The sequence below is a fragment of the Hyla sarda genome, chromosome 2 (assembly GCF_029499605.1).
Source record: "Hyla sarda isolate aHylSar1 chromosome 2, aHylSar1.hap1, whole genome shotgun sequence".
Taxonomy (NCBI): Eukaryota; Metazoa; Chordata; class Amphibia; order Anura; family Hylidae; genus Hyla; species Hyla sarda.
The window spans coordinates 186,708,184-186,723,566 of NC_079190.1; the positions used below are offsets into that span (position 1 = coordinate 186,708,184).

Sequence of the window (15,383 nt, forward strand, 5' to 3'; positions counted from 1 at the left end):
ACATGAACCAAAATGATTTAAAACAAAGCATTAAGTCTGCAAATATTAATAAAATTACTTAAGATAACGTACGAATAATTAAAGAGCTGAAATGGAGCCTGTCTAAATACCAGCCTTCTTAGAATTAGGACATTAACACTTTTAAGATGAAATGTTTGCCTGCTCTGAAGTTAATGTGAATTTATCCACACATAACCAGAAGGAAAAACAACTAGGTGTTACTATCATCCTTGCCAATACTTCTTTTTCTCTTCCATTTAATAAAGTCCCCTGAAGAATCATGCGAGAATCATAGGGAAACGCGTCGGTACACATTGTTTTATACATTATTGACACACTTCCTATCTCCTAGTATTCACACTAGGATATAAGAGTATGTTAGTATAGGATATATGTAGTGGTAAGAGGTTATTTGTAAGGGTGCCCTTAGCTTTGGTAAGTTAATCACAAACACCAGATCACGTTAAGCCCTAACCTGCAGCAAAACTACAACCACCAGCATGGCCAGACAGCCAAAGGCATTCCGGAGAAATGTAGTTTTGCAACAGTTGGAGGGACCTTGGTTGGTTGGGAAACATTGTGCCAAGTAAAAATAGGGGCACGGGGGAAACATAAAAAACCTTATTCAATAGTTTTTATATGCCTACTGTACATATATCTTAAAGAAGAGCCCCAAAAAAAAAACAAATTTTTTTGTCATTTTGCCATTTTCCCCCAATTCATCGATTAAAGGGGTATTCCGGCGCTAAGACATCTTATCCCCTATCCAAAGAATAGGGGATAAGATGCCTGATCGCGGGGGTCCCGCCTCTGGGGACCCCCCGTGATCTTCTACGCCGAACTCCGTTAGAATCAGCCCCCGGAGCGTGCTCGCTCCGGGTCTGATTACTGGCGATCACGGCTCTGCCCCCGTGTGACGTCACACTCACCCCCCCTCAATGCAAGCCTATGGGAGGGGGTGTGACAGCTGCTAAGATGTATTAGCGCCGGACTACCCCTTTAATTTATCTGCAACGAATCGATTGTGCAATAAATCGTTTGTTGCAGCCCTAGTTCCAACAGAACTTTCTCACTACATCTCTGTTATAGAGACATAGGGTTTTACTATATGGTTGACTGATCTGTTCTCCCTGAATAGTCAGATGGGTGGAAACTTTGTTGCAAAAAAGTGTGAATGCTACAAATTGGGCAGGGATGTTGTTTATTAGGAGCTTTACAATCATACTACCCCTAAATATGGCTCCCGACACCCACAACCACCACTATGCCTTGACTCCAATGTTCACCCCCTTAATCTCCAATTTTGCTAAAAAGTTCCCACCCATCTGACTATTCAAGGAAAAGTATATAGATAGTAAACCAAATGGTAAAGCACCTTTATCTCAGTAACATGTGTCCGTAGAAAGTGATACAGCATAAAACCTTTAAAAAAAAAAAAGTCACATTTATGTGCAAAAAACTTTTTAGCAATACTCATTGCTAAAATTTTTTTTTTTTTCCTTTTGGCTGCTGTCATTGTACCTGCAAGGACCGTACCTGTTTATGGTTTTAACATATTTAAAAATCTTAAATTATGTTTTTCAAGTTTTCTATTTACTATCAATATTATAAAATCTTGAAATCTTGAAGTAGTTTTCAGTGTGACCACAAAGGCTATGTTCACATCAGAGTTCTGGAGCTCTGTTCCAGACACTGATAAAGGAGCTGGATGGAGTGTGTCACAAAGGAAGCCAATGGATCCGGACAGGTCCCGTTGACTTTAAATGGTACACAGGTTTTCTGTTTGATGTCAGTTATCCTCATTGTAACGGAATGAGTGATTGGAGCTCCTAAATGCTGATCTGAACAAGACCTAAGCCTTATAATAAGCAGACACTTCCTGTTCTGTAAAGATCACTTTCCAGTAATCTCCCCCTTATCACAGACAGGTTTATAGTGAAATTATAGGAAACAGAGGATCAAACTATTCTCAATAGGTGATGGTCAGAGCTCGGCCTTCCCCTCCCTGTACAATGACATCTGTACAGGTCACAGGGCATGCCTAGAAAACTCTCCCATACTAGTAAATATACTGAAAAGCATATCTCTAAATTCAAAAACAGCTCAGTTGGCTGCCCCCATAATAATGCACTATAAATAGATTTAAAAAGACAAAAACCTATCTATCAGAAACCGTTTTGGTATTTTTTGGAAAAATAACACATTTGACTGTCAAGAATGAATAATAAAAAAAAAATCCATGAGATACATTCTCTATAAGTAAAGAACTACAGAATGTAGGTCCTAAATAATCTCAATTACTGCAAATTCCAAAACAGTTTTTAATTCACCAGTGACTCTTATACATTCCTAAAATATATTATTTACATGCAAGACAACATTAACGTTCAGCATATCTGAGTGTAGGTAATGGGGACTGATACTATTTCTTGCAACACCAAAAGTTATTCAAGTAATAAACACCCAAGAACAATATTCTAAATCATCCTACACCATTTCTTACCTATAAATTATCATAATTGAAGAGTATGTTTGTTTCACAAAACTAGTGGTACTTCAATTACACTGTACATATGTCATGCTTAAATAAATGTCTATAAAACATAAATAGGGAGATATGATACATGCTATAATTTCCCCCTAACACTTAACATTAATAATGCCTTTAAGTATCCAGTTATTGAAGAGGTGTCTGTGTTTTATTAACATGAGTATAAGTGACAAGACTTCTGTAGGGACTGGCACAGTTATACATTCGTAGAATGCGTACCTACCTGTAAAGGTTCACTGTGGGGGTTGTGAATATTAATTAAAGGTGAAAAACTGCTATTTACAGGAACTCGTGCCCCAATGAATGGGCGCAACCGATATGGGTTAGGGATCCCAACTCCAAAAACCTGCAATACAGTCAATGTGCTATGCTTATTATCAATAAGGTCGATTTACAAAGAAAATCCATTAGAACATTAAAAAGCCATCAAAAAGTTTTCCATGGACATTAGATAACAATCAGCCCTGACTTTATACATAAATGCATAAATTCGGCACACGTCATTTCAATAGGGCCATTCCTAGAGTATAGACATATTTAAAAGGCATTTTTTCATCTAACTATAAGTGCTTATAAAAGATTTTTCTAATAGATCTGTATTACTCTGTTTCTTTTTTGCAGATTCAATATCCATAGCATAAAACTGGTATCTGCTTTAAACAATCCCTGCATGTTAGATAGGTCCTTACCAAAAAAATGCCTGTTTTGAGCCATAGTGATCAGATATAATCTGTAGGAGAACCTGGCAGTAAAGGTGCCCACACGCCTTCAATAACTGTCGGCCAACAGTTAATTCCACCTGCCAAATGTTCATGTGTTCTCTATGGGAGGGGTAAGCAACAGCCAACTATGGCTCAGACTTATCCCTCTTAGGACAAAAGGGTTGGGTGGAAGAAACTCAGCACTTCACTCCTTTCTTTCCACAGACATCATCAGTTGTGTACAGTTGGGAGGCTGCCATACACCTTAGATAGTTAGCCAAACCAGTTGTCAACTTTAGTATAAAAGTGTAAATTTGCATTAAGTCAAAACCAGAAATGGATTCAATAGAAATGGAAAATATGAAGGAAGGTCTTTCACTTCGCCTTTCTGCTGGATCTACTTCTGGCTCAAAATAATAAAATGAAAAACTGCCACAAAATGCTGCGTGTAAAACTTTTCCTAAGTGTTCAATTTCCTTTAAGTACAATTACAAGGAAAATTATCCATTACACGGTGCTCAGCGGGCTTTCTGCGCAGGACGGGACAGCGGGCTTTCTGCGCAGGACGGGACAGCGGGCTTTCTGCGCAGGACGGGACAGCGGGCTTTCTGCGCAGGACGGGACAGCGGGCTTTCTGCGCAGGACGGGACAGCGGGCTTTCTGCGCAGGACGGGACAGCGGGCTTTCTGCGCAGGACGGGACAGCGGGCTTTCTGCGCAGGACGGGACAGCGGGCTTTCTGCGCAGGACGGGACAGCGGGCTTTCTGCGCAGGACGGGACAGCGGGCTTTCTGCGCAGGACGGGACAGCGGGCTTTCTGCGCAGGACGGGACAGCGGGCTTTCTGCGCAGGACGGGACAGCGGGCTTTCTGCGCAGGACGGGACAGCGGGCTTTCTGCGCAGGACGGGACAGCGGGCTTTCTGCGCAGGACGGGACAGCGGGTTTTCTGCGCAGGACGGGACAGCGGGTTTTCTGCGCAGGACGGGACAGCGGGTTTTCTATGCAGGACGGGACAGTAGCAGGAAAACTCAGGATAGGACAGGTCTTCCAGAGCAAGTGAAGCGCTTTCTTAAATCTAAATTTCCTGCCAGAATATATATAGTCACAATCTCCTGTCAGTTCTGCCACACCAGTCTTCCCACTGGGCTTGGTTTACTTGGCTGCAGCAAGGACATGCCACCACTGGCCTCATCAGAATGCAGCATGAGACCATGGAGGGCAGTGATTTGCTGTCAATTGTATGGGTGTTAGGGCATGTCATTGCTGCAGCCAGGTAAACCAAGCCCAGTGAGAAGACTGGAGTGTCAAAAGATTAATTCTTTTTCCTAACACAACTCCTAGCAGCATAAACATTTTTAAATGATTTTGAAAATATATTTCATATCCTACCTGATAGGTAAATACCCCATGATTTGAGGTGTTAATAAATAAAGTATTTTCAACGTTTCCCACTACTCTTGCGAGAAACACGACATCAAATGATGTGTTCCCCCCTGGGAGAATTTTCTGAGAAAAATAAAACATTTGGAAAACATTTACAAGATTTTTTTTATTTATGCAACAAATAATGGCAACTCAGATGTCATACAGACAGAAATATAACACAGAAAAACATTAATGGAAAGTTACAGTAAAGATTTATAAAACATTTATAGCCAATTTGATTCTACAGATACCAATTTGCACCAAACTCCTAATGAAAGTGCATAATAAACTCCTGCTTTATAAAGGATAAATGAACCGGTCTTTAATACAAGATCCAAAAAAGTTCCAAAGATACAAACACAGGCAGGAGAAAAAGTGATTTGTTGCAGAATTCTGCAAAGGCCAGGATTCAATTGCTGGGATACCGTAGCTAAGTTTTTACTACTGTTCCAAAAATAATAGAGCAATAAAAAGAGATTGATGTTAGGTACTGAAGGTCACAAATTGCTCCAGAATGCTGCTATTAATAGAAAAACCAAGGCTCAATGTTCAGAGAGCACTTAAAAACAACAAAACAGTTTGTTCAATTTAGTCATTCTTAACAGAACACTAAACCTAGAAATGATAAAAATACAAAGACGATAATCTTGTCTGTATTATAGCTCTTGTGCATTATAAGGGGTTTCACAGAACACAGCTGTCACTTCTAATAGGAAAGGCAAACTGTTTTCAGCCTGCTTTGCAAGGATGCATTCACACATACAGTGTCCTTTGCGAATTTGAATGCTAGTTTTGTGATGTTAAATCCACAGCGGGTTTGGCTACATAGTGACTTTAATGGGGAGCAGTTACGCTACTAAATAAGCAGCATAACTGTTAGTTCTACACTCCATGGGTCGGGGTGCTGAGTGTCTGGTCAATGGAGTGTAAGGAATTAAGCAGTGATGCATAGCATCACTGCTTACCTCTGTGGGCCGTACAGTAAACAGAGCTGCATAGCGCACTGCTGTTAACCGTATAAAGGCTGGATTCCTGTCATTTTAAGGATGGGAGCCCCTCCTATGAATAAAGTTTCCCGTTCACAAGCAGAAGACTTCTGCTCCTGAGCCGTGCTCATGGCTGTACAAGAATTAGCACAGCTTGGTCTGAGGAGGAGGCACACATTTTATGCCTCTATCTCAGCCAGGCAGGAGGGTGTTAAAAAGTACTGGTCACCAAATAAAACTTAATATATGTGTAATTTACAGAAACTTTCCCATTCACTTGCTTTTAAAATTATCAACATAAATATGATTAAAACGTAATATAAAAAATGTTCCCTGCCACAATTAATACAGTGAGGTTGGTCTCCTCCCGGCCTAGCAGGAGTCCAAACTCAGGAAGTGCTTCTGGCTGCACTGAGCTTAATTGACTGCTGTACAGAAAGTGAAAGCTCCACAGATTCTCAGAGAAAGCTACACAGACTGAAGGCTGCAGGAGAGCCTCACTGACAGCAACATAGACTGAAACATGCAGAGTGTCTGAGGTTTTCTATTCATCACAGCACTGCAATGATGTGAGGGAGGAAGTGGTCCCCCAGCAGGCTTCATTGATGTCATGCCTGCTGGGAAACGCCCACTTTCTCCTGCTGGGAAATTACACGAATGTGAGCAAGAATAAAAGGTATGATACAGAGCTTTTTAACCCCTTAAGGACTCCACCCATTTGGGCCTTAAGGACTCAGAATTTTGTTTTTACATTTTCATTTTTTCCTCCTTGCCTTCTAAAAATCATAACACTCATATTTTCATCCAAAGACTAGTATGAGGGCTTGTTTTTTGCGCGACCAGTTGTCCTTTGTAATGATGTCACTCATTTTACCATAAAATATGTGGCACAACCAAAAAAATACTATTTGTGTGGGGAAATTGATAAGAAAACCACAATTTTGCTAATTTTTGGAAGGTTTTGTTTGCATGCTGTACACTTTACGGTAAAATAAACCTGTTTTCTTTATTCTGTGGGTCAATAAGATTAAAATGATACCCATGATTACATACTTTCCTATTAATATACCTCTTAAAAAAAAAAAAATTCACAAACTTTTTAACCAAATTAGTGCGTTTAAAATCCCTCTATTTTGCTGACCTAGAATTTTTTCATTTTTCCGTATAAGCGCCGGTATGAGGACTCATTTTTTACGCTGTTATCTGTACTGGTTTTTGATACCACATTTGCATATGTAAAACTTTTAATATATTTTTTATCAATTTTTTGGGGAAGAAAAGGTTATTAAAAAAAAAAAAGGAGCAATTTGGGACTTTTTTTTTTAAGTTTACCTTACGGGATAATTAAAGGGGTTCTCCAGTGCTTACACATCTTATCCCCTATCCCCATCTTATCCCCTATCAGGAATGTAATAATTTATTAGTTCCAACAATTACGGTACACACAGTAATAAATATATTAACTGAAAAAAAATTACAGTGTTTTATTCAAAAAATTGTAAAATAGAGGGGTGATAACCCATAAGGGTCTTTATAAGTCATCATTGCATTGATCTATGTTATTGGAACTCAGTTGGCTTTTACAATGGCAGATAGAAGGAAGAAGTTGAGGTCAAGATAAGGCCGGTACACATCAGGGAATACCGGCATTTAATGTTTAAAAGCATTAAACGCTAGTGATCACAGCAATTAACCATTTAAATTATTGACAGCGGAGTGATCTCTGATGTCCATCATTATCGTGAGACGTCAGCTGCTGATAGTAGTGGTCATCTGCCAAGTATGATGCGGACCCGTGCCACATTTCCCTCACCCAACTTTAAAGGCTTAGTAGTGGAGTTGTCAGATAGAGAGCATTCATTACTAAGCTGAGGATTAGTGTTACCCCGAAAAACAGCTGACACTAATCCCTGCATTTTTACCCCAGTACTCACCACTACACAGATGTTCTGGTCAAAAATGGGCCCCCCCAGTGAAAATAGTGCTCCAGGTCTGGGGCAGTAGCATGCTAGTATTATAAAGCAGAAAAGGGCCAAAACCTCTCATACTAGTACAGGTTACTACGGTTTGTTTTTTACCTAGCTGGTTATAGAATAGGGGAACACCCCACATTATTTATTATTTATTTATTTTAATTAATTAACCCCTTGGGGATGAAACCCATTTTAACCATAAAGGAAATTCTTTGATTTTTGAATTTCTTTTTTTTTCTTGTCCACAGTGCTCTCTGCTGAAACCTCAGTCCATGTCAGGAACTGTCCAGAGAAGAATAGGTTTGCTATGAGTATTTTCTCCTGCTCTGGACAGTTCCTGATACGGGCATCATGTGTCAGAGAGCACTGTGGACAAGATAAAAAAAAAAAAAATCAAAAAGAAAAGAATTTCCTCTGTAGCATACAGCTGGTAAAAAGTACTGAAAGGATAAAGATTTTGAAATTTAAAAATAAAAAAATTTGAAAATGTTGCATTTTCTAACTTTGAAGCGCTCTGCTTGTAAGGAAAATGGATATTCCTAATAAATTATATATTGATTCACATATACAATAGGTCTACTTTACGTCTGCATCATAAAGTTGACATGTTTTTACTTTTTGAAGACATTAGGAGGGCCTCAAAGTTTAGCAGCAATTTTCCAATTTTTCACGAAAATTTCAAAATCTGAATTTTTTAGGGATCAGTTCAGTTTTGAAGTGAATTTGAGGGTCTTTCTGTTCGAAATACCCCGTAATGGACCCCATTATGAAACCACTCAAAGTATTCAAAATGACATTTAGAAATTACATTCAGAAAGTTTGTTAACCCTTTAGGTGTTTCACAGGAATAGCAGCAAGGTGGAGCAGAAAATTTAAGATCTTCATTTTTTACACTAACATGTTCTTGTAGACCCCTTTTTTTTTTTCTTCATTTTTACAAGGGGTAACAGGGGAAAAAGCCACCAATGTGTGCAACCTAATTTCTCTTGAGTAAGGAAATATCTCATATGTGGATGCACTAGAGAGCTCAGAAGGGAAGGAATGACATCGAGCTATTGGAGAGCGAATTTTACTGAAATGGTTTTGGGGGGGCATGTTGCATTTAGGAAGCCCCCTTGGTGCCAGAACAGCACAAAAAAAAAAAAAACACAAGGCAGACTATTTGGGAAACTACACCCCCTGAAGGAACATAACAAGGGGTACAGTGAGCCTTAACACCCCACAGGTGATTGGCAAATTTTTGCTAAAGTTGGACGTGGAAATGAAAAATTTGATTTTCTTTGACTAAAATACTTTTTTCACGAAAATGCTTGTTACCCCAAATATTTCATTTTTACAAGGGGTAACAGGAGAGAATGCCCCCCCAAATTTGTAACCCCATTTCTTCTGAGTACGGAAATACCCCATATGTGGATGTTAAGTGCTCTGCGGGCGCACTACAGTGCTCAGAAGAGAAGGAGCGCCATTGGGCTTTTGGAGAGAGAACTTGGTTGGAATGGAAGTCAGGGGCCATGTGCGTTCACAAATCCCCCGTGCTACCAGTACAGTGGACCCCCACATGTGATCCTATTTCGGAAACTACACCCCTCACAGAATGTAACAAGGGGGGCAATGAGCATTTTACTTCTCATTTTCATGGACGACTGTTCAAAAAATCTGTCAAACACCTGTGGGGTGTAAATGCTCACTGTACCCCTTATTACATTCCATGAGGGGTGTAGCTTCTAAAATGGGGGTCACATGTGGGGGCGGTCCATTGTTCTGGCACCATGGGGGATTTGTAAACACACATGGCCTTCAATTCCAGCCAAATTCACTCTCCAAAAACCAAATGTTGCACTTCTCTTCTGAGCATTGTAGTGCACCCGCAGAGCACATTACATCCACACATGGGGTATTTCCTTACTCAGAAGAAACGGTGTTACAAATTTTGGTGGGCTTTTTTCCTATTACCCCTTGTGAAAAAGAAAAATTTGGGATAACACCAGCATTTTAGTGAAAAAAAAATAAAAAATGTCATGGCTCACTATACCCCTTGTTACATTCTGCGAGGGGAGCAGTTTCTAAAATGGGTTCACATGTGGGTGTCTTTTTTTTTTTGCGTTTATGTCAGAACCGCTGTAACTATCAGCCACCCCTGTGCAAGTCACCAATTTAGGCCTCAAATGTACATGGTGCACTCTCACTCCTGAGCCATGTTGTGCATCCGCAGAGCATTTTACGTCCACATATGGGGTTTTTCCGTACTCAGGAGAAATTGTGTTACAAATTTTGGGGGTCTTTTTTTCCGTTACCTCTTGTGAAAATGAAAAGTATGGGGCAACACCAGTATGTTAGTGTAAAAAAATTATTTTTTACACTCACATGCTGGTGTAGACCCCAACTTTTCCTTTTCATACGGCATAAAAGAAGGAGAAAAAGCCCCCAAAATTTGTAACGCAATTTCTCCCGAATAGGGAAATACTCCATATGTGGCCCTAAACCGTTGCCTTGGAATACGCTCCAAAGTGAGAGAGCGCCATGCACATTTGAGGCCTAAATTAGGGATTTGCTTTGGGACAGACCCGGATGCAGGCGTTACACTTGCCTCCGCCGTTGGGTCAGTGTAATGGGGTATAGTGTTTTACTTTTTATTTTATTTTGTGTAGTGTAGCGTTTTTAGGCTACATTCAAACTGTCGGGTTCACAGCAAGTTTCCCGCTGGGAGTTTGAGCTACAGTAGAACATTTTCCGCAGCTCAAATCTAAAGCGGGAAACTCACTTTTTTGGGGAGTTGTGGGCGGGGGTTGCCAAACTACAACTCCCAGCATGCACTGACAGACCGTGCATGCTGGGAGTAGTCGTTTTGCCACCGCTGGAAGCACAATGGTGGGGAAACACTGAGTTAGGTTACCGACTAATTCAGTGTTTCCCCACCAGTGTGTCTCCATCTGTTTGCAATAGTAAAACTCCCAGCATGCCCAGACTGTTCAGACATGCTGGTAGTTGTAGTTCGGCAACATTTGAAGGGCCACAGTTTGGAGACCACTGCACAGTGTTGTAAAACTACAACTCCCAGCATGCACTGACAGCCGAAGGGCAAGCTCAGAGTTGTAGTTATGCAACAGCTGGAAGGGGCACAGTTTGGAACCCAGTGTAGTGGTCTCCAAACTGTGTCCCCCCAGATGTTGCAATACTACAACTCCCAGCAAGCCCAGACTGTCCAGGCATGCTGGTAGTTGTAGTTCTGCAACATCTGAAAGGCCAAATGTTACAGAACTACAAATCCTAGCATGCCTTTGGCTGTCTGGGCATGCTGAGTGTAGTAGTTTTGCAACATCTGGAGTACCACAGTTTGGAGTCCACTGCACAGTGGTCTCCAAACTGTAGACCTCCAGATGTTGTAAAACTACAACTCCTAGCATGCCCAGACAGCCAAAGGCTTTCTGGGCATGCTGGGAGTTTTAGTTTTGATAACTTTTACAAGGCCGCACTGAAGAACACTCACCATTGATCTTCACTGCCGTCTGCGCACCGCAACCGTCACAGTCACAGCTCCTGATCACAGCCGCCCCGCCGCAGTCCCTGATCACGGCAGCCCCCGATTTCCGGTAAGCAGCTCCTGCAGCCCCCGCCACCCCCGGCTCTCAACTTTAACCCTCCCGCCCCCTCCTGCCATTGGTTGGTCAGTCCTGACCAACCAATGGCAGTGGATAGGAGGAGGTGTCTCTGACAGCCCCGATCACCTTTATTTTCCGGGCAATCGGGTCACCAGAGACCCATTCAGCCCAGAAAAGCCACGATTCACCGGTCAGAATTGACCGATGAATCACGGCAATCGCCGACAAGGGGTGGGGGGGGGGGGGGATGTGGTTCTCATGATGTGCTGGGATGGCTGCTGATATCAGCAGTCATCCCGTTCTGATCACCGCCCTGTGTGCGGCAGTGACCGGAATTCCCCCGGGAGTACAGGTACAAGTACCAGGGAGCAAGGGCGTATCTGTACGTCCTTCGTCCCCAACAGGTTAATTAATTAATTATATTTATTTAAAACAGTTTGTCTGCTGATCACTGGCTCTTCTACAGTGGACTATAATCTGTCAGTTCAGCAAATAATTGCCCTGAATGAAATGCCTTTTACTGCCCTTTGTTCCTAGTTCACAGGAGTATTCAAAGAGGTGACTGGAGGTGTGCAGGAATTACTTCGGTGCTGGACGCATGGAACAAGTCGGACCACGAGAGTAAATACTAGGTCTGTTTAATGTGCAAAGATGCAACACATTTCGCTGAGCATACACAGCTTCATCAGGCATGCACAGCGAAACGCGTTGCATCTTTGCACATTAAACAGACCTGGTTTTTACTCCCGTGGTCCGACTTGTTCCATGTGTCCAGCAGTAAAGTAAATTCCTGTACACCTCCAGTCACCTCTTTAAATATATCTATTCCAGGAAGGCTGCGGACGTCTTGCTATTTCTAAGCGCTCTCCATTGTTGTGCTTTGGTAAGAGGCTGTTTGTTTCCCTCCCCAACCCTGCCAGCTCGAGATCCTACATACGGAGCTCCTTCTTTTCTTTCTCTTTCAGTAGTGCACAGGAGGGATGATTTCAAATAAATGATCTTATCTAAGATTTATATGAAATGGGCAAGAGAAAATAAAAACGTTTAATATCTAACCAATAGTTACTTACCCTATTTTGAAAAAAAGATGCATGAAAATGCGATGTTGTTGCTGATATAGATATTAAAGTAATAGTTTCATCTGAACTAGGATTGTGCAAGTAAACTTTTTCCATTTTGGGCATCCCCACGGGCCTATGATAAAATACAGAAAACAATATGTTACATGATTTCTATATCATAACAAGCAACAAAAACACTGGAAAAAAATCACTATTCAGTCAAATAAATGGGCGTGTCAAAAAGTGAGCAATTTCATGACACCTCTCAAGACAAAAGCAATGCCTGTGCTATGAGAGCGAAAAACAGAAACTGCATGGTGAAGCTCCTAACTAAAAAAGTAAAATAAAAATAGTACTTCTTGGGAAATATCACAATTTTCAAGCCTACAGAAGCCACTGACCTTAGCTCTAAGAAAAATACCTTTTCAAGGAAATAAATGTGCTCTATACCAGCATATAAAAACAAACATTTTTGGACTGACTATAGATGATGCAACTATAATAAAGGGTGATGTAACAGATCCAGGCACACAGAGCATTTCCTTCACACAGACATGTATCAGCAGTAGCTATTAGGTGGCAATAAAGATTTGCAAATGCCTGTAAGACTGGAGCTGCTCAGCGATTTATCTGTGACAAGGGTCGCTCAACAAAAAGTTGCCCTGTTGTATTGCAGTGATCATGGATTACAATCCACAAGCGATCACGACCCAACAGTCACAAGAAATCGATGCAGTTTTTGAAACCAAAGCCAGAAATTGATTCATAAAGAGGAGTCTCAGTCTTTTCTTTATACATAGTTTTCAGCCTGTGCTTCAAAAACTGCAAAAAACAAAACAAAAAAAAAACACACACAACACAGAACGTGAGAACACCTCATAAGCCTTCATATATCAGCTGGTTTTGCACAAGATGAAGCAGTGAGTTTTATTAATGGCCATAGTAAACCACAGATTTTTGAAGTAATTTCTTGGACTAAAGTAGAGCAATATAACAAAATTGAGTTTGTTAATAATAAAATAAAATGAAATACTCTGCCAATGTCTTGAACTGCACAAAATAAACTCTAACCAAACATATGGAGCAGCAGAAAGGGGAAGTTTCAAAAGAAAGGAATTGCCTTATTGAAAGTTCCTCTGCAAGGGAAAAAATCTAAAACAAAAAAACAACCTACACCTTAGTATTAAATTAACCCTTTATAAAGAAACCCATCACCAAAGACGCTGCAGCCTGATGTTACATAGGCCCTGTCACCTCTACAAACTTTGCATAGATTAAGAGTGCAAGTGAATTTTATTTTATTTATTTTTTCCCAACTGTACATTTTTTATTAAAATACATTTTTCAATACAAGGGAAAAACAACTATACAAGCGGAGGATAAGGTCCCAGCCATGTAGGTCAAATCAGCAGAAATAAAACAATAAGGCTCAATAATCTAAAGAGAACAAACCCTGACTTCAGGGGTAGTAAAGCAAGTAAACACTTTGTATTATATCTTATAAGGCAAAAATGCTTCTTTCTCCTGTCATCAATCTTCTACCCTCTGCACCCCCCTCCCCTTTCCTCTTTGAAAGTCAGCAAAGTTTTGTCCTCTCAGGGTTAGTCTTGTAACTCAGTCAGGGATCAAATAACAAGCAATACAATTCTATGGAGGAGAGAGATGGGAGGGGGAAGTGCCTGTGAATATACGCAGGCTGCAGAGAGACAGCAGGGACAAGAGGTCTCACCCCAGGGCTTTATACACAATTTAGACTGCTTATTTTATTAGGTCTTCCATGCTGCTGGTGCACTAGTTTGTGCACAGAGTCATAAAAGTGCAGGATCTCCTCCTCTGTGTGCAATGTATGGAAGACACTACAAACAGGCTCTGCCCAACAGCTCTAGAAGAACTAAAAATTATGGAGGAGGCCTACAGAGCAGAAATAGTCTAAAGAATTCCATATACAAGTTACATAAGGGTCATAACTAGGGCTACTCCTCATGTATTCACACGGAAGCTATTCCTGAAAAGCCACCTGAAATGACAGATGTGCTTTAACCCCATTCCACCCTGTGCCATACAGATAGCTCCAAACCTAGATGTTTAAACAATTAGATGCCACGGTCAAAAGCCTCTGTGGCATCTAAGTGAATAAGAGTGAAAAGGGTCTCCCTTGTCACCCACTGACTCCATCCAAAGCCTGGTTACCTGCAAGCAATCAGAGTGGTGATGCCATGTGATGACACAAAAGCCTGTGTTAGTGTAAAGGGTTTCTAGCCCAACACACATAATCCTATGTAACCGGTACGGCCACACACAGCTACTAATCCACAGTGAAAGAGTGGCGATTTCACAACAAAATCTGCTATGGTTAAAACAGGTTCTGCCGTGACGTGGATAGTGTTTTTTAATACCACATTATCTTGTACTTTACTGTAGCTGGTTTCCAATCTTATGAGTATAATCTCCACTGACAATTCGCACTAAATCTGCCACGTCTGAATGCACTACCTGTGCTCACACTGAATAAGGCCGGATTCACATTATAGAAACTTCACTTGGAATTTCCACAAAATTCTGGGGGATTCCGTTTGCAGCCGATTCCTTCAGAATAGACGCTTAAAGGGGTACTCCGGCGCTAAGACATCTTATCCCCTATCCAAAGGGACCCCTGCGATCTTGCACGCAGCACCCCATTATAATCAGTCTCCGGAGCATGCTCGCTCCGGGTCTGATTACTGTCGATCACGGGGGCTGGAGCATTGTGACGTCACGGCCCCGCCCCTGTGTGATGTCACGCTCCACCCCCTCAATGCAAGCCTATGGGAGGGGGCATGACAGCTGTCCTATGGGAGGGGGCATGACAGCTCTCCTTTGGATAGGGGGATAAGATGTCTTAGCGTCGGAGTACCCCTTTAAGCACCATCCCATTAACTAAAGCACAGTCCCAGGACTTCTCTGGCGTATTTTCCTGGAAGATTGAATATGTTTATATCTTCAGGCTGAGTCTGCAACAGAAATTCTGGTGTGAATTGTGTCGTCAGATTTCCAATTGAACTTCAAGCTCCATTGATTTCAATTAGAAATCTGACGAGAATTTGATTC

The 15,383-nt window shown here is 41.3% G+C and overlaps 1 protein-coding gene across 4 annotated transcripts in view; it reads right to left on the minus strand.

Annotated features, from left to right (window-relative positions):
• Positions 1–15,383, minus strand: part of TMEM131 (transmembrane protein 131) — a 209,753-nt gene that overhangs the window by 70,007 nt on the left and 124,363 nt on the right. For 3 of the 4 annotated variants that reach the window (XM_056555909.1, XM_056555908.1, XM_056555910.1), the window contains exons 5-7: positions 12,306–12,429; positions 4,642–4,758; positions 2,775–2,897 (exon numbers count right to left, since the gene is read on the minus strand). In XM_056555909.1, the coding sequence (XP_056411884.1) occupies positions 2,775–2,897; positions 4,642–4,758; positions 12,306–12,429 (364 nt within the window). Of the gene's footprint in view, positions 1–2,774; positions 2,898–3,240; positions 3,401–4,641; positions 4,759–12,305; positions 12,430–15,383 lie in introns of those variants that run through there. The other variant, XM_056555911.1, reaches the window with a different exon arrangement.